General features: G+C 48.8%; 1 protein-coding gene across 1 annotated transcript in view; it reads right to left on the bottom strand.

The window, feature by feature from the left end:
* Nucleotides 1-618: 618 nt before the first annotated feature.
* The window catches only part of AGRN (agrin), a gene marked incomplete at its 5' end in the record, with an annotated part of 55,297 nt that continues 30,790 nt past the window's right edge, over nt 619-25,125 (bottom strand). The window contains 22 exons of the mRNA XM_029286565.1: nt 619-789; nt 1,048-1,151; nt 3,193-3,417; nt 5,908-5,940; nt 7,079-7,102; nt 8,024-8,111; nt 8,782-8,971; nt 10,032-10,148; nt 11,012-11,023; nt 12,164-12,275; nt 13,960-14,124; nt 15,176-15,272; nt 15,873-16,007; nt 16,829-17,058; nt 17,452-17,667; nt 18,250-18,442; nt 19,598-19,945; nt 20,753-20,872; nt 21,855-21,969; nt 22,192-22,319; nt 23,708-23,842; nt 24,583-24,957. Of these exons, the coding sequence (XP_029142398.1) occupies nt 632-789; nt 1,048-1,151; nt 3,193-3,417; nt 5,908-5,940; nt 7,079-7,102; nt 8,024-8,111; nt 8,782-8,971; nt 10,032-10,148; nt 11,012-11,023; nt 12,164-12,275; nt 13,960-14,124; nt 15,176-15,272; nt 15,873-16,007; nt 16,829-17,058; nt 17,452-17,667; nt 18,250-18,442; nt 19,598-19,945; nt 20,753-20,872; nt 21,855-21,969; nt 22,192-22,319; nt 23,708-23,842; nt 24,583-24,957 (3,320 nt within the window). The remainder of the gene's footprint in view (nt 790-1,047; nt 1,152-3,192; nt 3,418-5,907; nt 5,941-7,078; nt 7,103-8,023; nt 8,112-8,781; nt 8,972-10,031; nt 10,149-11,011; nt 11,024-12,163; nt 12,276-13,959; nt 14,125-15,175; nt 15,273-15,872; nt 16,008-16,828; nt 17,059-17,451; nt 17,668-18,249; nt 18,443-19,597; nt 19,946-20,752; nt 20,873-21,854; nt 21,970-22,191; nt 22,320-23,707; nt 23,843-24,582; nt 24,958-25,125) is intronic.

The following is a 25,125-nucleotide window of genomic DNA, read 5'->3' as shown; positions in this document are numbered from 1 at the left end:
TCTGCAGGGAGTCCCTGTTGGCTTATTTGGTGTGTGTGTGTGTGTGTGTGTGTGTCTGTGTATGTGAGAAATCCACCCCCCCTCCAGTTCGTAGGGTGGTGGCTGTTCCTTTCTTCAGAGATGCCGTGGCTCGGACAACTTTTTATCCGTGGTCTTCAGTTTTCCCCCTTAGTGTTGTTGGTGTCAGCCAAAACAAATAATAAACCTGATTAAAAATAATAATAATAATAATAATAATAAAAAGAATGACTTCAAGTATGAGTGACATTTACAGTGGAGAGTGACACACACACCCCACACACACACCCGGGAAGCAAAAAAGGGCAACTTTGTTCCTTGGTCACATTCCGAAGCTTTGCCGGGTTTTTAAAAACGGAGTCTTGGCTCCTCGTGAGTCCGATGGGCGAGATAATGCGGCAAACAAACAGTAAACGAAAAGAATGTTCCTCTCGTGATCCTTCTCGTCTTCTTCTTCCTCCTCCTCCTCCTCCTCGTCTCACTGCTATCCCCCCTCTTCCTCTCCCTCCCCCTTCCCAAAATATAAAAAAGCAAGAAGTTTTACAAAAATAGAAAATAATTACAGCAATAGCCAGGCGGAGGGAAGAGAAAAAAAGAGAGGCAGGGTGTGTCTTCATTGGGCCGCGCAGTGTGATATGGCGGGGTTGTTCAAAGCGTCCTCCACCAGATGGAGTTCCTGGCGGTCCACCACCACGTCTCGTAGGCAGCCAACGAAGCCGGTGAGGAAGGATTTGGGAAGCTTGTGGGCCACGCCGAGCTTCTCCAACCCACCTGTGGAAAGAGGGTGGAGAGGAAGGGTAAAGACGGAAGGCCCAGCTCCGTGCTAACCCACCATGTCTGGATCTCCCAGGTTCTTTCAGCGATGACCGGGAGACGGTCTCGCGAGATTTCAAAGCCGAGGGAGGCTCCCTCCCGCCTGGTGAACCCAACCCACGTCCTGGAGAAGGTCTGTGTATTAAGACGGCTGAGTTCTTTAGAAGACACTGCCAAGGTCAAGCTGGGGTGATGGGGTCACACTCGTGGACTCACCCAGCCAAAGGGCCCCATCGGTGTCCAGCTGGGTAGCTCCCAGAGGAGAGGAACCCATGACGGGAGACTCGTTGCCGACTTGTAGGGACCCATCTCGATGGACTCTGCCGGAAGAGGGGAAACACAAGGCAATGCATTGGAAGGTCTCATCGGACGTTCCTACAAGACCAACCTTCTCCGTGTTGAGGCTCTCCAGATGTTAACCAAGTCTAGGAAGGTTGGCAACTGTGCACAATCATCATTTCCACGATTACTCTCTATTCCAGGGGTCTTCAAAGTTGGCCCTTTTATGACTTGTGGACTTCAGCTCCCAGAATTCCTCAGCCAGTGAAGTCCACAAGTCATAAAAGGGCCAAGTTTGAAGACCCCTGATCTAGTCTTTCTTCTGGAAGTCCAAGTTGGTAACAACGGGCAAAATTTGACCACTCTGCAGCGACAGCTAAGATGTCGGTAGAGCATCTCAGGACATCCTCTCACGGATGGAGAAGAGAGATTTTTAGCAGGAGTTTCAATGGCAGCCATGAACATTATTCCCTTAGGGCACTGAATGTCAAAAGAGCTTTACTGGGATTAAGTCTGCCACCCCTCTTGAACACTCACCAACCCCCAACACACACACACACACACACACACACATTAGGTTTCCCAATCTGATCCTCTCTGCCTGGTGCCTGCATGGGTCAACGCTGGCTTTCAAGGAGGATGCATGCTTTATGCCTGAATGCCCTCCCTCGACCGAATTAGCCTGCTTATGGAAAGATAGCACCTCAGGGTGGAGGTTTGACCTCCTGACTTTCCATTGGGGGTGTGAGATGTTATTTCTTTCACTAAGATGGGGGGGGGGGAAGCCCCAAATGGGGCAAAGTAGTGCTGTTTCCAATGAGTTACTGGGTTACTTCCTTCGGTTGCTCTCTATTTAATGGGAGACTCTCGGGACTGGAAAAGAACTTGAGAGAACTTAGTTCGTTTTGAGTTTGTCCTTCTTTGACTCCAGAAAATCCTTCCCCTTTTCCCTGCTGGCTAAATGCCTGGGTTTTTTTGTTTTGTTTTGGGTATGAAATGCGATTTGATCGCCAAGTGTCATTCTAGAAGTTGGGTCATCGATGTCAGCGCTTGGCTGACTCATCTGGCAGCGAACCGCCGCCCTCCAGATACTTGCCTAGACTTGCTGTGATCCTAAAAGAGGTCACAAGGGGAAAGTCCCATTTTGCGGGGGCCAGGGCTCGCTCTTCCATTGGCTCCTTGCTCTTGCGTGATCTTTATTTATATCGAGGGGGGGCTGGAGTGACCGCAAGGCCAGAGGTGACCGGTTGATGCCTCTGAGATCCAAGGGGATGTGAAGGACGAGACGTGTCCAGGCAAGACAGCGAAATGCCTTTGTTGTTGGTGGTGCAACAGCTCCATTTTGGCCACTGTTTTTCACACATCTCTGGTTTCACTCCAGATTGTGGAAGGCCGGGGATGGGGGGCCTGGGGAACATCACAGATGGGGACTTTTTTTTTAAAGGGGGAAAAAAAATATCAATTTCCTGGATTGACTTGAGCAGTTTTGTTTCGACAGCAGTGGTTTCTCTGGCGGATAAATAAGGCTACGAAGTGGGTGTCTCAAAACAACCCAAACCAGGACAAAACCAGCTGTAGTACGAACGCAACTAAAGGGCCAAGATGGAGACAGGAGTTCTGGGTTCCAATCTCCCGAAGGACTCGGTTCAATCGGGTGTTTCTCATCTGGGGCAACTTGGCAGCTGGCTGGGGAATTCTGGGAATCGGAGTCCAGTCAAAGTGGCGGAGATTGAGAAATGTTGGATTGCAGTCAGACAACCTTGCAAATCTTAATATATTATTTCCCCTCCCCCTCCCCTTTATCTCTGGGAGATCTAAGGGAAAGTCAAGCCCGAGACACTTTTTCAAACTGTTATTTCTGTCTTGGACTCAAATTTCTTTTCTTTGATGGTGGTTTTTGCTGGGGTCTGCCTCCCATTCCTCAAAGTTATTCCTACATCTAAGGAAGACCCCAGCTCTTTGTACTTTCTTTGGCCTGACAGTCAGGCCTGGTCAAGGGACTTTAAGCTATGATCCTTCTTCTAGTGTTGATCAAACTTGGCCAAAAGAACAGATGAGACTGTGATTCCCCCCCCCCCCCACCTGGACGCTTTGATCTGAATCCACTGGTTCGTGTTGACCGGGACGGTAGACCGCAGGATGACGGGTTTAGAGCCCAGGTCGTAGGTCATTTGGACCCGGCCGTCCACGATGGCCAAAGCGATGTAGTCCGATCGATCCAGACCTTTCCCACTCCACAGGATGAGGCCCTGGGTGGCTTCGGTTTTGATGCTGAGCTCAAAGTAGTTGGACTGCAGGGCCTTCTCGCTGCATTGGGATGGAAAGGAGAAGTCAAATTCAGGAAGCAGAGAGAGAGTCCCCCCTTTGGAGCTTACCCAAAGAGCCCCAACTCCATCCAGACCAGATGACCTCTTGGCCTCTCCCAACGGCTAAGTTGCCAGCTTGCTTATGTCTGGCTGTAAACCACGTGCCGAATTTTGGTTCTCAACAACCCTACGTTTTGCGGTTGACGGTTTAGGACAAGGGTGTACAACTCGCCACGTCACGTGACTTGTCGCGACGTATTGGGACTTGCTGGCAATGGGGTGAGTGTGGTTTCGGCGTAACGCATCCAACCCTGCGGGCCGGGCAGTTTGACACCCCTGGTTTAGGATGTGCAATCCCGACGGATTAGGGTTGAGTTCAGATTAAACCAACTGCAGCTTCATGGGATGGGTGAATCCTAGTTCTAATACGACTTGGAACTTAAGCTGGGTCATACGGCGCTACAGGCAGTCCTCGACTTGCAACGGTTCATTATCAGTGACCGTTCGGGGGTTATAACAGCACTGGAAAAAAGTGAGCGAGGACCGTTTTTTTTCACTCTTAACGACCATTGCAGCAGCATCCTCCGCGGTCACGTGATCAAAATTCAGATGCCTGGCAACTGGCTCACGTTTATGACGGCGGCAGGGTCCCTGGGGGTCACGTGACTCCCCCTTTGTGACTTTCTGATGATCGAAGTCAATGGGGAAGCCGGAGTCACTTAACAGCTATGTCACTAACTTAACAGCTGCAGGGTTTCTCTTAACAAGGGTGGCGAGAAGAGTCGTAAAATGGGGCAAAACTCACTTAACAAATGTCTCACTTAGCATTAAGTGAGTCATAAGTTGAGTACTCCCTTTAAATGGTAGGAAGTTAACGTTGCCCGCCCTCCTTGTTATTTTATTTTTTGAAAGGCTGAACTGTACATTTCTGCAATTCTAGATCTTGGGGACACTGCAGCTTCTGAAGCACCAAGTGAGACGACCAACTAACCAGAATCAAACTTCTCTTAGATCCGGTTTATTCCCAGCCAAGATCTCTCTTCGGCTTGAGAGGGGTTTGATGGAAGCAGAGAAAATCAACACCCCCAGCTACAGAGTTTAAAGCGTTCCACTGTCACAGAGCACAATGTACACACGGATAATACACACATCCACACAAGACGAGAGACATCACAACACGGGACTGCGAGGACACCATTTCCCCTCCTGGACCCGGGGGGGGGGAAGAGAAACGGATCGTTCCGAGCAAAAACTATTTTTGAGATGAAAAGAGGAAATTGGCGGTTTAAAAATAGGGAGTTGAAATTGCCACCTTTCCAATGTTACTCGAGAGGAGGAGGCAAGTACAAATAAGTGGAGCCTCCATGTTCAGAGGCAGTATATCCCAAGGACACCAGATGCTGAGGAACAGCCTACAGAGAAAGGAATCTGCCTTCAGGCCCTATAAAGGATCCTGGTTTTTAATCCTGGGGTTTAATCAGCATTAGTCTTAAAACACTACTTGAGGTAACAGCATGATAAGATTTGGAACTGCTACAGAAGCCTCCATTGCTTCTGTTATCAGCTACAATCCAGGAAAAAAAAAACCCTACATACTTGAATTTCCCCTCACTGCCTGTTTTCTGGCTAAGATAGATCTGTCCTTTTCTTTATCTCATCTGCGCGACACAATTAGGAATTGCCTAAATTAAAATTGCTTCTTTTATAGCAGCCTCAGCGGCTGCCAGCTCCAAGTTGGCACTTTTTTAAAAAAAACTTTGTTTTGTTTTGCAACTTAAGATTATCGAAATCAACAACCCCCCCCCCCCGAAAAAAACACTGCAAAACTGGTTGCTTCCACTGACTGTGGCCACATCCTAAACTAATCTGTCTGGAATTGACAATTAATGGACCAGATTAATCATTAATTGGCTAGATGCGAGGGAGGGAGGCAGATTGGTAAAATCCACATTTAGAGTTGAATCTTTCTGCAGGGATGATTTTAGCATCCAGGTCCGCTGGAATTGGGGAAACTGAGGCCTAGATTCTGTGGTTAGATGGAATAACCTTGATTAACAGAAGGGACCTACGTTAAGAACGGTGAAAAATTGAATCAAAATTTGTCCGTTTCTTTATGGGAGCTTGTGGACCTCTCAAAGCTTGTTATGCCTTCGAGAGCCAGCCTGAAAAATGAGAATAACCAAGATCTGGATGACTAGGGCTTGGTTTTGCTGGTCAAACACGGCTTGACCTTGTTCTCGACTCTTAGGAAGCAGAGATACTCCGCTCTGGGTGAACCCTCCAGCCCGTTCAACTGGATTTTTCATCCTGGCCTATCTCTGCTTCCAAGGAGAAATATAGCAAATAACTCAAGGAGGTGAACCTGTAAGAAATAGGCGAAAGCATGCAGAAGAGAGCCAAGCCGAATGTCAAAATGAAAAAAAAAAAAAAAAAGGGAACAGCGAGATCTGGATGCAAGGTACAAGCACACCTGCTCCGGAACAAGACTCACCTGAGGTCCAGATGATAATCCAAAGCATCGGGACTTAGAAGCAGAAAGAAAGTGGAGGCATGCATTAAGCACCGGGATAAAATATGAACCGATCAAGGTGGAAAAAGCGGCTAGTCCCTAATGAAACCCCGGCCATCCTGCTGGCCTTTTCCAGATACAGATCTGAGAAAAAGCCATACTTCCACTGGGCACCTGGGTGTGCCAAACGTTTTGTGGAGGCAAAACTTTCTACACAATGCCCAACAACGTGTCTGAAATGCAGAACAACTGATTTCGGGCTTGAAATAACCCTTTCAAGCTTGAAATGTGTTGTTCCGAATCGAAAGCAGTTCAGATCTGGAACCGTTTAGCCCAGCCCTGATGTATGCGCGGCGGGGAGAAACTTCCGAATTATTTACACCATCGAGGAATTACTGTAATCAGCGGAACAAGCAATGGGAAATTAGGCATCGTAACAACTCATAAGGTGACTTCAGTCTTGGGTTAGGGTGGATGAGGGTTAAACGAAAGGAGAGCTGGGGGGTGGGGGGTGGGGGGTGGAGAGAAGGGATGCAAGTGGAAAGTCAAATGAACTGACCGAAGAGAATACGTGTAGCTCAGAGGTTGAACTGTGGGGTCCTTGGTGCTCTCTGAGCTGGGTGGTTTTCCTGTAGATGTTTCATTACCCAACTAGGTAACATCATCAGTGCTAGAAAGGAGTGGGGTGTGGGAGGAGGAGGAAGGTGGAGGAGGAGGACAATGGCTGTGGGGTCCTTGGTGCTCTCTGAGCTGGGTGGTTTTCCTGCAGATGTTTCATTACCAAACTAGGTAACAACACCAGTGCTTGTGCTACATAAGACGAGAGCAGACCCCCCACCCCCTACTAGCACTGATTATGTTACTTAGTTTGGTAATGAAATGTCTGCAAGAAAATCACGAAGCTCAAGCACCGCACAGGTTACACTCAAAATAGCTAGCTCTAACTCCGTGGCCCAAAGGAAGGACAGAAGGACTTGTAAAAGTGTCCTGGATTTAAGTAAAGAGGTGGACAACCTGCTAGGTCTTCCTGGGTTAATTTCTCAAGAAGCCCTTGGTGGGGAGAGGCGGAAAGGATGGATCGGCAAGCGGAAGGATGGCGGGTGTGGGAAAGTGATGGAAACGGAGGCGCGAGCGAGGAAGACGTTTTACTTACGCTGGTATCTCATTGGTCAGTTGGCTTGCAAACGAAACAAAAACACAAAGGTGGTTGAGGACAGAGAGAAGGGAAGGAAGGAAGGAAGGAAGGAAGGAAGGAAGGAAGGAAGGAAGGAAGGAAGGAAGGAAGGAAGGAAGGAAGGAAAGAAGGAAGGAAGGAAGGGAAAAAAAAGCAACAACATATCTCGTTCGCCAAAGGGACTCTGGAAGGGGAGAATTGTAAGCGGAGTCTCCAAAGGCCAGGAGAGCTAAGACATCCTGGGTGGGATTGGAGAATAATTAAATCAGCCAAGAACGAGACATACAGAAACACACACACACACACACAAGTGGGCAGACACAATAGGTTGGATGAGCTGAATGGAGCATCCCTCTGGAGGGGCAGTGTATCTGCAAAGTGCACGTGCTAAAAATGGGCGTAGGGGAAAGAACACGGCTTTCGAACTCTGCACGGGAGCTTCTGAAGAGGGTGTTGCAGATAAAAAAAAACTGGGGGAGATTCCTTCCCCCCCAAAAAAAAATATCCTACAGGCTGAGTTTTGTTGCCCTCAAGGTTTTGAGCTGGGAACGAACTTTCTGCTTTGGGTCCCTTGCTTAGGACGCAGGGAAGGTGGCAAAGAACGAAGGGGTGGAGGGAGAAGGGATTAGCCCCCCTCCAGATTTCGGTCACTGAATCGATGAATGGAAGGACTCCCAATTCTTCGCTCCAAGACTGTGTTCCTGGCTGGGGAATTCTGGGAGTTGTCCTCCCGTCTTCAAGTTGTCAAGCTTGAGAAACTTTGCTTGGCAAAAAGTCGGTGGGACTCGTGGTCCAGCTCTACCCGAGGGAGGTGGGCCTGTACGAAACGGGGCTCCTTCCCCATGGCCAGATTTTAAAGTCAGGCTCCTCTCTTTGTTTTAACCTCTTCGGTCTCCCCAAATCCCCCCCCCTCCCAGTCATTACCTCTTGGTAACAGCATTGTGGTATTCTATGTAGGTCCTGCCGTCAAAGGCGACTGCTTCCGAGTCTCCAGCTGCCTTCTCGGTGAGGACTGCAGGGAGGGAAGCAAACCCTGAGAACAGACCCCCCATAATCCCCAGCCAGGAGGTGCTGCGTCTCAGCAGAATCTCAGCAAGTTTTGTGTCTCAGCTTTGGGAGGGAGGGGGGCAATTGGGGAGAGGGGGGAGAAGGTCCAGAATTTTGATCGTTTCAGGCTGGAATGTATCCTGCCTCAAAATCCCAGTTCCAGCCTGTCTTGAGAAGCATTTAGATTTATATACTTATATATACTTAACAAATAAGTATATATAAGTATACAAGACAATTATATATACTTATATACAATAGCACTTAAACTTATATACCGCTTCATGGTGCTTTTAGAGCCCTCTCTGGGCAATTTACAGGGCCCCCCAACAATCTGGGTCTTCATTTTATTGACCTCGGAAGGATGGAAGGCTGAGTCAACTGAGAATCGAACTGCCGGCAGTCGGCAGAGTGAACCCGCAATACTGCATTCTAACCACTGCTCTTGGGGTTCCCTAGACCCAAACTGGGATTCAGCAGAAAGAAGCCCCTTGAGCTGTCCTGGGGGGCACCAACCAGGTTGGGGAAGGCGTTCTACCCGTTCTGCACCATCAAGGATCGAACTGGCTGTGGAAGAGTGGGTTGAGATCTCCTTCCCGGGTCCACAGCCGTTTTCTCTGCCTACCCAGCCTCACCTTTCTCGCAGTGGGTCCCGAAGAAGCCTCTGGGGCAGGTGCATTCGTAGCCCTCCAGGCGGGGTTTGCAGGTCCCCCTGTTCTGGCAAGGGCTGGGCTTCTGAGTGCAGGGATGAGAGCGGAAAGAAGAAATCTCAACGGCGCTGCGGATGTTCTCCTCCTTCAGGACGGGGATCCCTTTGATGGAAATCTGAGCCATTGGAGAGAAGGAAGGAAGGAAAGATTAGGGTTTTAATGACAGAATTTTAAAAAAGAGACTAGCAGACTGCCAAGTCCCACCCCAGGGATTAAAGAAGCCAACCTCACTCAGATTGGGGCCTTCCTGGTGGAATTCCCATAATTCTCAGCTAGCATGGCTAATGACCCTACTGGGTGGTAGTTATGGAAGCTGCTATCCCATACGGTCCTAAAGGATTGTAGGAAGGAGATGTCTGGTCTAATGCAATGATGTCCCGAAGAAGAGAACTTTCAACCAACATCTGATGAGCTTCTGAAGGACCAAACCACCATCTTTCTAGTGAACGATTTCCTTCTCAAGTACTTCTTACCATCAAAAACGTCCTCCTACCATTCAACTGAAAACTGTCCTACCCGTGGGATCCAGTCCTCCTTACAGCAAGGAACCCACTGGATCCTTCTCAGCGCTAAACCTAATCAGTGGTTGCTTTTTTCTCATCAGGTTTTATTTTCCTAAGGATTCTCTTTCCATCCAGGAATCCATTTTAACTTTTCCATGGCTACAGAACACAAATCCCTGCGTTCTCCACCCAGTATTTGTCGTATCTCTTCAAAGGTGTAGTTCTCCAGTAGCCAGAAAAACTAAAGATCCGCCATTTTCAATCTACTTCTTTCTGGGAACAAGTTCTCAGAAGGCCACCCAAGATAGCCTTCAAGTCCCACCCCAGGGATCAAAAAAGGCAGCCTTGCCTTCCAGGTACAATTCCCTTCAAAACCAAGAGAAGCATTGAACTGGAATATTATCTAGGAGTGGAGAGGGTTTTTTTGCTTTCCCGAGACTAACATTTTGAAGCATTCACTAGTAAAACGGAGTTGTATATTTGTAGGTCTTCTAGTCCAACTGTCTCTCCAAGGCTGGAGACCTTACATTTGATGCAAGATTTGTGGGGGGGGGGACACCACTGTGCACTGTGAAGCTATCAATCCCCATGAACATCTCCCTTCTCAAACAACCAACCCCAAATCCACAGGACCCATTTTGGAGACAACTAACCAGGAAGACCGTTCCATACCTTCTGGATGGCTCCGTCAAAGCTAGCAGACACCGCAGCAGCCCGGGCCAGTTTGCTGAAGTCTGGTGCTCCCCCCACATAGAGGGGTTCCTTTAAATTCAGCGAGGTGTGGGGCAACTGGATAAAAGGGGAGGGGAAAAAAAATCTCTGAGAACGGAGGCCACAAAGATTGGAAGGAAGGCACCTACCCACTACGAGAAAATCTTCTCTGGATCGCCTCGAAGATGAACACATTTATGACAGTGCAGTACAGTTTTCGTGGAGGACAGGACCTTTATGGCTACCTTTAACTGGATGGTTGATTAGACCACGTTGTAGGAAGGGATGGGATGTATCCTCAGCAAACCAATTTAGCAATAAACTAGCTCCACAGGTTCTTTAATATTTTGTTAACCCACAGAAAAACGGTGCCAATCAAAGTTGGTTTTAAGAAGGGGTTAGCTCATTACAGCTGCAAGACCAACAGCTTATTAGAGATTTAATCTGGTCCTGGCTAGAGACATTTTCAGTCCTGCTAAGAGATATTTTAATCAAATCTAATGTTGAGAACCAGTGCAACTATTGTGGCAAGGGAGAAAAAAAGGACGGTTCCAGCTTCCCCAACCACAAGCCGTGGTTTAATGAACCCTTATTTTGCCCCCATATCAAAGGCACCACCCGCGGTTTCAAATTCACCGGGTTAAAAGGGAACTATCTAATGGGTAAAAGAATTAATGATGGAAAATGGCTCAAACTTGGGAAAGGAAAAGGGAGTAGAAGCCACACAAAACTAATTATTCTGGATGAGGATGGCACTCTTTTAACTAGAAAAAAGGAAGCATCTATGCTAAAAGAGGTGGTTGTACAATGGGGAAAAAAAGAGGGGGATGATAACCTATATTACTATTATTGGTGTTGGGATGGGGAAGCAAAAAAAAATAATGATTGATCGTGATGGAAAGGAGATGGGGATGAGAGGGTCATTATACTTATCTCTTTACCTTACGAGATTTCTGAAATCCAGACAGCAAGAGAAAGGGAGGAGGAGGAGGAGGAGGAGGAGGAGGAGGAGGAGGAAGAAAAAACACAAAGGGGAATCAAAAGAGAAAACAGAAAAAAGATCAGTGATATCACAGCACCACATAGAGAGTTATTTTATCAACGGTTAGAGAAAAGATTTAGGGATTAGGAACTGAATTTGTATTAGTGAATAAGATACTCAGACAACACGTTTTTGTTGAGTGATTACTATTGAATTCTGTTAAAAAAATATCAATACAACTTTATAAAAAAAAAAAGAATTTATGAGCTAATTGGAGTTAATTGGACTTCTATCGGTGTGAGATATATATATATATCTCACACCGATATAAGTCCAATTATCTCCAATTAGCTCATAAATATATATAATTGAATGAAAGCTCTGATGTATTTTTGTGTTTTGGGTTCACTTAACAATGTGGCAAGAGAGGTCGTAAAATGGGGCCAAAACACACTTAACAAATGTCTCTCAATTGTGGTCGTAAGTAGAGGACTACCTGTACTGAACAGAATTTGCTTCCAGGCAAGGTTGCAAACATTTGCAGCCCCAGTAATACCAGCCACCACACCCTAACTAGGTTTGAAAGCAATCGAGCATAACCACAGACCCAGTTTATTTTTTTATGGGCTGTCACAGCTTTGGAACCTCCAGACTTCAAGGCAGGATATCTGTGTAGACCCACAGATTAGCTAGGAGAGGAAGGCCGTTGTGTTGCTCTGGGATTAGGAGAGAATCTCACCAAAATCTCATGCTAACAGGGGCCCATTGGTTGTTCCAGGTATTCCAGCAGTTGCACCAGGGAGAACCTAACAGCTTCCTCCACACGTTACACCAAGCCCGTTTATGGTTTGAACCCGGGCTCGTTTTGGGAGGCTTAGCACTTCTTGCAATCCCCATCCCAACTGATTTATCATGCGAATAAAAAAAAAGCGAATTAATTTAATAACCGGATTAAACGTATTGTGTGCAAATGCAGTCAGATCACGATAAGGTGCCTCTGGGGAAGACCGCGGGAGGCTAAAAGAGAGGGGGAGGATTGCAATCCTTGTCTGAATTTAAGAAACTGCCCACAAGGGGGTCCCAAATGTCTTCGAGAGTGGCATTAATTTACCGGCGATTCACCCAGGATCCGTTCTCCGTTGTTAATCCTCATGATGCCTTTCCGGGTGTTCCTCTCCAGTGAGACACTGATCCAGGTGTTCAGAGCGATGGGCTCTCTGCTCCTGGGGGAAGAACGCAAGATATTACACAGGGAGAAAAAGACAAAACAAGACTCATTCTATTCTGTCTCTGAAGCCATTAAGCTAAGCTGGTTCCCCTACTTCAGGGGTAGGCAACCTTGGCTCTTTTATGATTTGTGGACTTCAACTCCCAGAATTCCTGAGTCAGCATGGGGGAACTATGGCCCCCTCATGACTCGTGGACTTCAATTCCCAGAATTCCTGATCTAGCATGGGGGACCTATGGCCCCCTCATGACTCCTGGACTTCAACTCCCAGAATTCCTGAGCCAGCATGAGGGAACTATGGCCCCCTCATGACTCGTGGACTTCAACTCCCAGAATTCCTGAGCCAGTATGGGGGAACTATGCCCCCTCATGACTCCTGGACTTCAACTCCCAGAATATGTCTGGCCTTACAGCTGTAATAAATTGATTGATTGACTCCCAGAATTCCTGAGCCAGCATGGGGGAACTATGGCCCCCTCATGACTCCTGGACTTCAACTCCCAGAATTCCTGAGCCAGCATGGGGGAACTTTGGCCCCNTTCAACTCCCAGAATTCCTGAGCCAGCATGGGGGAACTATGGCCCCCTCATGACTCGTGGACTTCAACTCCCAGAATATGTCTGGCCTTACGGCTGTAATAAACAGATTGATTGATTGACTCCCAGAATTCCTGAGCCAGCGTGGGGGAACTATGACCCCCTCATGACTCCTGGACTTCAACTCCCAGAATATGTCTGGCCTTACAGCTGTAATAAATTGATTGATTGATTGACTCCCAGAATTCCTGAGCCAGCATGGGGGAACTATGGCCCCCTCATGACTCCTGGACTTCAACTCCCAGAATTCCTGAGCCAGTGTGGGAGAACTATGGCCCCCTCATGACTTGTGGACTTCAACTCCCAGAATTCCTGAGCCAGCATGGCTCAGCTTGGAAGCTTCTCCCTTTTACCTCAGCATGGCTGGCTCAGGAATTCTGGGAGTTGAAGTCCACAAATCATAAAAGAGCCAAGGTTGCCTACCCCTGCCCTAGTTTCACACTGGGAACTTTTTAAAATCAGTCAAGAGTTTGGTTTTGGAAAAGCCAAGATAGGACAATACAATTCCATATGGTTTAGGTTTAATCCCATATTTAAAATTTGAGTTATAATGATTTCCGGGGGTCTGTAATCAAGACTTTTAAATCGAAGAAAAGTAGTGAAATTTCAAAACCTTTTAACTCTTTTTTGTTTTCCTCTTTTCTTTCTTTTTTTTCCTCTTCCCCACCCAAAATATTTTTTTACTTCTTTATTTCATTAAATTTATATGCTGCCCATCCCACCGATAAGGCGACAACCCAATCACAGTGATATACTTTGTTATTATTTGTAAGGCTGTTATGAAACCCAGCGTTCTAAAGTTGCAATGACAGTACAAAAGTTTTTGGTTTGATTTATTAGGTTATGATTTTGCAAAGCAGGTGAAAAAATATACGCCTAACTGTACTTCGGACGCTTTCATTCATTTTTCATATCTTAGAAGCTGTCAAGGGTTTTCCCCATGGTGACAGGATGTAAAGAAATGAAATAAATGTATGTAAAACCTGCTTTCCTAGGTTTTTTTTTCTGGGAAGTCCATAAGGGCTGAAATACGCCTCAATTTTAACTTTAAAAAAACCAACAGATAAGGGAACATTTTCTTACTTGATTACGGCCGCTCCTTTGCCCAAGTCATATCTGTACTCCAGGTATCCATTGTGAAGGGTCAAGGAGATAAAATCTCCTTTTCCATCCGTCTTCTGTCCATTGTAGAAAATTAAACCGTTTGGATTTCTGGACAGGAATACCACTTCCATGGCCATCTTATCCCTGGGGGATCGAACAGAGGCAAATCAACAACGTGGGGAAAAATAATTTCCCACGTTGCAAAAACCAGAACAAAACAAAAACCAGAAGAAAAGAAAAGGTGTGTGTGTTTTGTTTTGTTTTTAAAAAGTAGGCCGTATGAATATTTCATCTGGAAATTTGACCTGATTCCTGACTGAATCCGATAGGGAATCAGCCGGGAGGATTTGAGTTCTCAAACTGAATTAAGAGGCTTCCAAAGAGATTTCGGAACTTCTCGGCTTGTCAGATCCCCTCAAATCAGTTTGGAAAGCTGAAATGATTCAGCGACTGAACCCAATCAAACCCTGAAAGCAGCAGGAGGAGAGTTCGGATCCAACTGATGGATCTGAATCACCATTTTGCCCCAATTCATACATCATCCCTGGAAAAGAAAAAGAATGAAAGACAGGAGAAAAGAAGAAGAAGAGAAAAAAAAAGAGTGGAGAGACAGAGAGAATAAAAAAGGAAGGGGAAAAAAAAGCCTCTACAGGTAAGTCCTCAACTTACAACCATTCGTTTAGCAGCCATTGAAAGTTACAAGGGCGCTGAAAAAAGACCAGTCCTCGCACTTACGACCATTGCATCATTCCCCACGGTCCCGTGATTCAAATTGGCAACCCAAATGAACTTATAATGGTTGCGGTATCTCAGGGTCGCCATTTGTCATCTTCCCAGCTGGCTTCTAGGGGGGAATCTGGATTCACTTAATGGCCGACCGGATTCATTTAACAGCCCAGCCGTTTGATAATGACCACGGCAAAATAGGCTATAAAACTGGGCAGGACTCACTTAGCGACGGAAGTTCTGATCCCGACTGTGGTCGTTAAGTCGAGGACTGCCTGTATTTGGCAGGGAACTAGGAGGTGACGTTAAGTGCAATCAGCGCTTTCTCTCCGGCATAAAGAACGACACAGTCAATAGAAAATACTTATAAATGAAGATTTCCACTTCAGTTGTTAACATCATTACTATTTTCTTGAAGCGGTGAGGAAGGAAGGAAGGAAGGAAAAGGAAGAGAGAAAAAAAAACATACTGTAGATCTGGCACAAATGTCTGAAGACCATTCAACTCCAGGTATGAGAATCCGTTGAATTCTGGCAGAAAAGGCATGGTCTGGTCCATTTCTGCAACTAAGAGAGAGAGAGGGAGAAGAGGCGGCATGGATGAAGTAACAAAAGCCATTTACTGGATGTGTGCTAAGCGGTGGCTTGTTGAATTAACAGGGTTTGTGCCGTTTGCTATAAGCTCAAATCCAACGTACGACAGGCTGCCCGGTCTGTGGATCGAAAGCTCCCACGAAAGGGGGTTGGGATCAAAAGCGGATGATGTTTTTTTTTCATTTTAAACGTTTAAAGAAATGTGAAAAAGATCCCTGGAAATTCTGGCTGGAGAAACTTTTATTTGGAAGCAGGACAGCTTCACACAGAAATTTAACTCCATGGGCATAATAACGGCAGGAGCGTAATCGGAGGAGTGTCTTATGCAGCGTTTTGTCAACCTTGGCCACTTTTAAGACGGGTGGGCTTCGACTCCCAGAATTCTGTGCTGTGCTGGCTGGGGGATTCTGGGAGTTTGAAGTCCACCTGTCTTAAAAAGTTGCTGAGGTTGAAAAAGACTGGCCCTTAAGGATCCGTCTTGCAACCAATTCTGCTTGGATGATTTCAACCTCCGTCGCAGCTGCAATCCTGGCCTAACCCCACCTTTTCCAGCTTTTCCCAGAGGCCACTCACCTGATTCGCAGAATTCGCCTCCTCGCCCCATGGGGCATTCGCATTTCGACCCGCCTTCGGGCAAGACCAAGCAGGTGGCGGAGAGGTGGCAGGGATTGGGGTCACAGGGGTTCCTCTCGTCGGCACAGGTGGGTCCTAGGGCAGGGCAAGAGGCAAAGAGTAATTAGCAAGGCAGCTAACATCTGGAGGGGCTTTGAATGGATTTGGCAATCATTTGCAAGAAAAGCTCCCAGCTCAGGTAGCACCAAGGACCCCACAGCCTCCTCTTCCTCTGCAAACCCCGCTCCTGCTCCCTTCTAGCACTGATCATGTTATCTAGTTGGGTAATGAAACGTCTGCAAGAAAATAACCCGGCTCAGACAGTGCCAGGGACCCCATAGTCATTCTCCTCTTCCTCCTCTCTGAAAACTGATGATGTTATCTAGTTGGGTAATGAAACTTCTGCAAGACAGTGCCAGGGACCCCATTCTTCTTCTCCTCCTCCTCCTCCTCCTCCTCCTCCTCCTCCTCCTCCTCTTCTTCTTCCTCCCTGAAAACTGATGATGTTATCTAGTTGGGTAATGAAACATCTACAAGAAAATAACTCATCTCAGAGAGCAACAGGAACCCCCCAGTCTTTCTCTTTCTACTCCTCCCTGCAAACCCCACTCTCTCCTAGCACTGATGATGTTACCTAGTGCAGTCAATGAAACGTCTGCAAGAAGGCCACCAAGCTCAGAGGGCACCACGGACCCCACAGTTCTACCCAGTTCTCTTCCACCAACCATCATTTTCACCAGAGCAGCGGATTGGGGGAGAGAGTCCCAGCCTCTTCACCCCTCTGTGTATGCAGATAGCCAGCCTGCCCGGGGGGGGGGGGGAACGCCTCCTCCCTGCATTTAGAACGCTAGCTCTGCAGGGAAGAAGGGGACGCCAGCTTACATACACCCACAAACGCACACAGAGGCTCTGCCCACCTGTGTAGCCGTTGAGACACTCGCAGTGAAACATCTCGGCCTCCACGACGTGGCAGAGCCCACCGTGGTGGCAGGGGTCGGGCTGGCAGGGGTTGTTGCCACACTCGCCCACCCCGCTGCCATAGAGCACGTCGTCGCCTTTCTCCCGCAGGTCATACATTTGGTTGTTGACGTCCAGCAGACGGACGCAGCCCTGGAGGCCAGCGGTGACCGACGTGCGCTCGGCCACCCTAGGAGAGAGACAAGCCAGGAAATCACCCAAAGACTTCAACCTTCCCGAAGGGCGCTCTGAACCCCGAGTCTCACCACTGGCCCAGGAGTTGCTAAAATCTCTCCTCCGGGTTTAAAGCAAGGGCACTCCAGCCAGGGACTATGGGATGTGGGATCCTGGCTTGCTAAGGATCTCCCACACAGCTCAGTCTCCTTTAAGCAACATGCTCAACACAACTGCAGCTCATTAGGGGGCTGGAGGCTAAAGCATATAAGGAACGGTTGCTGGAATTGGGTCTGTCTAGTAGTTTAATGAAGAGAAGGACGAGGGGGGACTGGATAGCCGTCTTCTGATATCTAGAAAAATTGCCAGCCATCGGTGGACGAAGCCCTCCTCCCTCAAAATTACTCACACAGCAATTTGGTCTTCTGGGGCTCCTCCAACAAAGAGGTCGGTGTCGAGATTTAGCCCATCGGTTCCACTTGGGCTCTCGCCGTGGACGTGCGGCTCTCCATCCACGGACAGCACGCCGTTCCTCCGGTTCCGGTTGACCACCAGCGCGTGCCACTGGCCAGGCTCGATGGGCACCCGGCTGGTGATCACGCCTGTCCCCGAGCCGGTGTTGAACCTGGGAGAGGTTGTGAGAGATGATTGTCATGGTTCCGACAGACGAAACTCTTCGAAGAACTTTGAGGCATTGTTTACCTTAAAGAATCTTTATTTGAGAAGCATGGCATCGGCACTAATACGGTCGAAGCCAAAAACTGGGTTCCCCTCCCCTGAGCACATAGTATCAAAGCACAATTCCTCCCTCCAATTAACTGTCATAAATCACATTCCTCAATTAGTTTGAAATGCAGGTTTCCCCTCTAGTTCTCCAGCCCGCCATTTCTTATCATCTCTTACTTCAATAACCTTGGTTCTCACACTAGGTTCACTATTGTTGTGTCTAGCTAAACTCTCATGCACATTCCACCCACCCCCAGCATCATCTAACTCTAAGAGTAAAACAGAAGAAGAAAATGGCTGCATCTCCATCTGTTGTCAAAGCAAAATCATCCGACGTTAGCAGCTTTGACAACGATGGCCTTGCAGTTTCTTCAATGTCCCTCCTGCCAAGTTCTCGTCGGGGCGTCTGGTTGGCGATCTAGCTTCAAGGAAAGCCTTCCGAGCCCTACCTCTCCTGCCACCTGGTCAGGCCACCCCTCACCTGAGCTCCACGAATCCGTTCACCAGTGCCAGGGAGATGAAGTCCTTCCCGCGGTTCTGCCCGTTGTACAGGAGCAGCCCGCTCAGCTCGGAGGCCCGGAATTCCACGGCGATGCGCACGGTGTGGTAGGCCTTCATCATTTTGAAGGCCAGGTAGGACTTCCCGCCGAAGCTGGGGATGAAGTATCGGATGGCTGCGACGGGGCAGAGAATTCACAGGGGAAATTGTGTGTTAGGATCAAGAGGAAGAAAGCCAGGAGGCTACGGGGAGGGAGGGGGAATCCCTGCGTTATTCCTTATTCAAGCAAGAGCTTTTGAATCCAGGGGGATAAAAGCACTTCTCCCCCCCCAGAAACTCTCACCATGTCCTTTACACCGTTCCCTTGAGTGTGTTGCAGTGTAAGAAAAGACCCTTTCTTTACAAAACGTAGGTGTGCTGCATTTACCCATCTCCCCCCCCATCATCGCCCCTTTGGCTCTGAATGCCCCATTATTCATTTGAAAAGCAGGAATGCTTTTCGGTGCCTTCTCAACAGTGGCCCCCTTCTGTGAGACCACTTGGTGTATAATGCTGCCTCTTTGTTGCCCGGCCCTTAGAGCCATTTGGAGAGTGGCGGGGGGGGGGGGGATAAACATCAGTCATAAATAAATCAAAGGAAACAGGCAGGCTGTGTTGCCAGAGCTGAGAAGCAGAAATGGGATGCTTCTTCCCCAAAGTGGATATTTCTTCTTCCTCTTGAACCCTGTTATGCTACGTTTATGTTTGTGGGGAAGATGATTTAGAACATAGAACACAGAATAACAGAGTTGGAAGGGACCTTGGAGGTCTTCTAGTCTACCCCCCTGTTCGGGCAGGAGACCCTATACCAGAGTTGGCGAACCTATGGCACGGGTGCCAGAGGCCTCTGTGGGCACGCACGCTGTCGCCCCAGTCCTAGGCCTTCAGCTGGGTTTTATAAAACCTTTTTGCTTTAGGCCTCCACCGTCATGTGCAAAAAAAAAAAAGGTTCATTCAGTCAATTTCAACTTCTCCCAGAGAAAAAAAAGATCTTGCAAAGTTGGAATTGATTGATTGAACTTTTTAGTCCCACCCAGTCTGCCGTTACCACTGCAGCCATGCCCACTCAATAGGCCACACCCAGCCAATGGACCACACCCACCTGGCACCGGACGATGCATAAATGGGTTTTGGGTTGCAGTTTGGGCACTCGGACTCTAAAAGATTCGCCATCACTGCCCTATACCTACACCAATCTCTTCTTAAAAACCTCCAGTGATGGAGCACCCACAGTCAGAGGTTCCACTGATCAATTGTTCTCGCTGTCAGGGAATTTCATCCTTGGACTTACCTTTCTCGCAAACAGCCCCTCCTCTTCCGGCTGGACAGCTGCAGGTAAAATCTCGGCCGTCATCCTCGCAGGTGCCCCCATGCAAGCAGGGGTGAGACTCACAGGGCCGAGCGGGCTTCCGGGTGGTGGGCACAGGGCGCAGGGGCTTCTTCCGATCCGTGGAGGCTGGAAGGGTGGTGCCGGGTCTTTTGGTTGCGACCGTCCCAGAGGATTTCCCGTTTAGCCGTCCTGGATTCAGGGTCCGGCCGGTAGGGGTGATGGGGAACCGCTGGGAGCCGCTGGCTGTGGGGGCCATGGTGGTGGCGATCGTGGTGGTGGTGGTGGTGGTGAAAAGCTGGGGGATCCAGTCTAGAAGGAGAACAAGAGTAGAGATGGGAAAAAAAACCTGGAAAAAATGGGAAAAACCTAGGGCTTTTTCCCATTTTTTCCCAAAGCTGCTTTTTCCCCACAAATTTTTCAGTTCCCCCCCCAGGCTTTCCCATCTCTAAACAAGAGGAAGCTGAAGGGTTGGGGGACTGGAATGGAACAGTGGAACTCCCCACCACAAGAAACCCAACCATGATGGAGAGAAGGCATAAGAGGGAAGAGACAGAAAGCGGAGAAACAAATCTTTTCTCCGTTGGCTCTGCGGTTGTGGACGCTGTCCCTGCCCAAACGTGAAGCTCAGGCAGGATAAAGTTTCTTAGGAATTAATGGAGCGATTAAAAGAAATAGGAGCACTGTCTCACCCTATCAGTCCCAGATTAAGCTACGGATCAAAACTCTGGAGAGAAAAACCCAGCCTGTTAAGCAGCTGGCCGAAAACTTTGTTCTTGTTCCACCTTTCCCAAACAGAGGAAAATTAGGAAAAGCATCTCTCTTGGGCAAAAGCTGTAGGAATTGGCACCCCTGGCTCCAGGAGAGGAAGAGGAAGCTGGCAACGCTGCCCACCAAAAGGGAACTGCCTGTCTTCGCAGCGAAAAACCCTTTCGCAAAATCCCAGGAAGATTTAGTGGACTTTCTGGGGAGGGATGAACATTTTTTTTGGCAAGGAAAATGTTAACCGCCGAGACAGGGAAAAAAGGGACAAAAGTAGAGAGATAGGAAAGAAGGGAGGGAGGGAGGAGAAAGAGGATGAAAAGAGGGAGAAAGGGGAGAAGGAAGAAGGGAAGATACCAAAGTCCATGAACTTGATGTTCTCATGCTGCGGCCTCTTCACCAAGACTGTTTTTTTCTTAGAGGCTTTGATCTGCTTCAAAAGGGCCCTCTGGATGTCGGCAGCCGTGTAAGAAGTAGCTACAAACATCAAGGAAAAGAAGAAACAGGAGCCTGGAGGGGGCATCCTCCACATTGAAGCCAGCAAACAACACACACACACACACACACACACACACACACAGAGTCCCCCCCCCCCGGGCTCAGCTTCCCCTTTCTTTTCGCTAAGCAAAAGACACGCTTTAAAAGGGGTTTCAAAATGAAAAGCAAAAGACAAACTGCTTTTTTTTCTTTTTCTTTTTTTATGTGCCACCGTCTGATAAAAGCTTTGAACTCAGAACAAGTCTTTTGGCTCTAAGGAAAGGAAAAAAAAAAAAAGGGGGGGATTTGGAACGTTGATCCTGCATTATAAAAAAAAGCAGAAAATCCGGGACCAGATTCTGCGGCATCCTTTTGCCTGCCTGGAAATTCTTCTGGGGGAAAAAAGCAGAATTATTACAATCTCCAGCCAGCCTGAATCCTTCCAGCTTTTAAGAATTGAGAGAACGGGGGGGGGGGGGGGCAACAATGGCCTAGGATAATACAAACACTCAGGCTTTCCATTTCCATCATCCTGGACTCCTGGCCGGCCTGGCGAGAGAGGATGGGAGTTTTAAGTCCACAACAGACACAGCTGGAGCGGTGTTGAAGTGAAGGAGTGGGACAAGGACTAGGAAAAAGGTCCTTGCTCCCTTTCAGCCTGGCCTACCTTCTAGGGTTGTTGTGGCAGGGGAGAATGGGAGGTGGGCTTAGATGTAGTCCCTACGGATGTAGCCTCAAGAGCATGGCTGGGCACCTATGGCCTCTTTATGACCTGTGGACTTCAAGGCCCAGAATTCCTGAGCCGGCCATGCTTCCTTCCTCCCCTCCATCCAGACTGGCTCAGGAATTCTGGGCGTCGAAGTCCACAGATCCTAAAAGGGCCCGTAGTTGCCCACCCCTGCTCAAGAGTGACTGAATTCAAACCAACCAACGGATCAATCGTAAATCTAACCGATTGAGGGAGAACCAGGTGCAGACTTACCTGGATCAAAATGGGACTCCACAATGACCCTGACCGCGCTGCTTTGGCCCAGATGCCGCACCTGGACACTCTTAAAATCCCTCTTGACCTCCGAGTTGCGGAAAAGCTCGTCCAGCTGCCCAGAAATGAAACAAACCAATCACCAAAAAAAGATTTAGGCATCAGCATCCTTATTCACCCACTAGGGTCCTCCTCAAAATCTCCTGCAAAGCTGGATTTTAATTGGATGGACCGACAGGGGGTGCTGATCCCCCCCTCCAGGGTTGTGGGAAAGCAGCCACAATTGTGCTACGCAACCCCACCACAAGTGGACAGATGGTTTTTCGTGTTTGCTTACCACACTTTCGATGCTCCGGGCTGTCTCCCCAAAGAGCTCCGATTTGGGATCGGCCATTTCGGGGGTGTAAAACAACTCTTGGCCCTCCACCTCTTCCAAAATGAGGACCCCTTGGAAGACTTTGGTGGCTGCAGGGAAGAAACAGGGAGGTGGGGGGGGGAGGAGAGACAAGGCCAGGAAGAGACCGTTGGGTTAACGTTGACTAAAGAAAGCAACATGGGAGGCAGTGTGTCAAAATAAGCTTTGATTCGACACCCAAACCGTTAAAAAAGAGTGTTCAGCCCCTCGGCAGAAAGCGGTAAGGAACAAGATGGTGGCAGATGAACAGCGCCGCGGGTTCGGGGTTAGTCTGGATGGATCAGAAGGAGGCTCATGGGGAGGGTTAGTACTCTGAGGGGGGGGAAAGGGGAAGACCGGGGTAGCAGAACTGGCAAGAGTTTACCATACAAGGTCCTCCAAGTTGCAGCCTGGGTGGGGACCCTCCTGGACCGGCTGAGTAACGAGAGAAAGAGGGTTAGCTGGGGCCGAGAGAGAGAGAGAAAAACCATCAACTATTGAAAAAAAGAGGAGGGGGAGGAGGGGGGTTACTGGCATGCAAACACCGGAACAAAAGGGGAGAAAGAAGGGAAGGTGGAAAGAGAAAGAGGAGGAGGGAAGAGAAAGAGGGAAGAGAAAGGGAGGACAAGGGACCCTCCCCTTTTCATTTCCCTCCTGGGTGCTGTTGATCTGGGTCAGGAAATTCACACAGTTTGGGGAGGAAAAAGCAGCAGTGGGGATGAACTGCATTCCCTAAACCAGGGGTAGGCAACCTGGGCTCTTTTATGACTGGTGGACTTCAACTCCCAGAATTCCTGAGCCAGCATGAGGGAAACTATGGCCCCCTCATGACTTGTGGACTTCAACTCCCAGAATTCCTGAGCCAGCATGGGGGAACTATGGCCCCTTCATGACTGGTGGACTTCAACTCCCAGAATTCCTGAGCCAGCATGGGGGAACTATGGCCCCCTCATGACTCGTGGACTTCAACTTCCAGAATACGTCTGGCCTTACTGCTGTAATAAACAGATTGATTGATTGACTCCCAGAATTCCTGAGCCAGCGTGGGGGAACNTATGGCCCCCTCATGACTCGTGGACTTCAACTCCCAGAATTCCTGAGCCAGCATGAGGGAACTATGGCCCCCTCATGACTCGTGGACTTCAACTCCCAGAATTCCTGAGCCAGCATGGGGGAACTATGGCCCCCTCATGACTCCTGGACTTCAACTCCCAGAATTCCTGAGCCAGCATGGCTCAGCTTGGAAACCTCTCCCTTTCCCCTCAGCATGACTGGCTCAGGAATCCTGGGAGTTGAAGTCCACCAGTCATAAAAGAGCCAAGGTTGCCTACCCCTGCCCCCAACACTTCACCCTCACCACCAGAGGGGCACAGCTTGGCTTTTTTCTTGAGGATGCCTTTTTCGAGAACGTCGTTCCTCGGTGAAGCTCGGCATCCGCAAAAGAGAGGAAGTGGTTTACCTGGGCAGTTGCTTCCTTCGGCGTCAGCGGCCGGGGTCTTTCCGTCCGAGCAGCATCCCAGAGGGGTGTTGTAACAGGTGGCTCTCTCGATCAGGTGGGGACCTGTCACCTTGGGGTCTTCAGTTTCTTCCTCCCCTGTTCAAGCCACAGGAAGAAGATCACAATTAATAATGATAATAATAGTAAAGTTGGAAGGGACCTTGGAGGTCATGTAGTCCAACCCCCTACTCAGAAAGGAAACCCTATACCACTTCGGACAAATGGCTGTCCAGTTTCTTCTTAAAAACTTCCAGTGTTAACGCTGGTGTGTGAAGACCAGGGAGGTCTCGGGTCTTTTGAACACACTCGGCTTTAAAATCACTGCTCGACCTCCCGCCATTTGTCAGCTACTATTGTAAGGGAGGACAAAACGCCCCCAATTGAGGATGAGGTGGGGGAAAAAAAAACCCTGCCCTTTTTTTTCTACAGCGGCCATAGGGACTAGAGGCTTAGCTTTTTCCAAAAGGAGGTTAGAATCTATCAATTCTCAAAAGACTGCTTGCCGATCATTCAGAACAAGAGAGTTGTAAGGGACCGGGACCTTGCAGGTCTTCTGATCTAAAATCCTGCTCAAGCAGGAGACCCTGCACCGGGGGTGGGGAGCCTTGGCTCTTTTATGACTCGTGGACTTCAATTCCCAGAATTCCTGAGCTGAAGAAGCCTTTGTTGGATGAGAAGCGAAACGTCTTCGAAGACAAACAGAGAAAGTCCAGCTGACTCTTGAAAAAGCCCCTGTGGGACAACCGGGACCTGACTGACGGAGAACCTCCACAGACACACACACACACACAGGTGTGTAACATACCTGCAGAGCACACAACAGGTGTGTAACGTACCTGCAGAGCCGGCCCCACTGCCTTCCTGATCTCCGCTGGTGCCCAGTTCTGGATCTCCGCTGCCTTCTGCGCTGCCCGATTCAACGTAAGCCGTCTGAGTGGCGGCAGGAACCACGGGGGCTGTCAAGAGGGGCCGGGCGGTGGTCTGGCGGATGCCCTGAGTTGTCCACGGAAGGGTGGAGAGGACGGCAGGCTTGGTTATCCGTCGGGTGACCGGCTGGCTCTGCCGGGAAGCATGGTCTTCTGAATGCCATGGGGAGGAGGAGGTGGTCCTGGTCATCTCGGGAGCCGAGGTGGTGATTTGGGGGGCCAGAGGGGGAACAGAGTCCAAGGGGCGCTGGGTAGCAGGCGGGGTGGGGTGGCTGGCATGGGATTCTGGAAAAAACCGAGACAAAAGGGAACGCGGTGTAAGGTGCCAAGAAGACAGAATTTGGGGAGAGCACAAGTGGACTCTGGAATAAAACCCCTCCAATGTTAAAAGAAGTGGGAACAGCTGGCCAATTTCTGTGCAACGGCTTGGTCTAAGGCAGTGGTGGCGAACCT

Source organism: Protobothrops mucrosquamatus, unplaced genomic scaffold (genome assembly GCF_001527695.2).
Source record: "Protobothrops mucrosquamatus isolate PMUCROS unplaced genomic scaffold, P.Mucros_1.0 scaffold4088, whole genome shotgun sequence".
Classification (NCBI taxonomy): Eukaryota; Metazoa; Chordata; class Lepidosauria; order Squamata; family Viperidae; genus Protobothrops; species Protobothrops mucrosquamatus.
The sequence above is the reverse complement of the archived record's forward strand: the minus strand, read 5'-3'. Positions and strand labels throughout refer to the sequence as shown.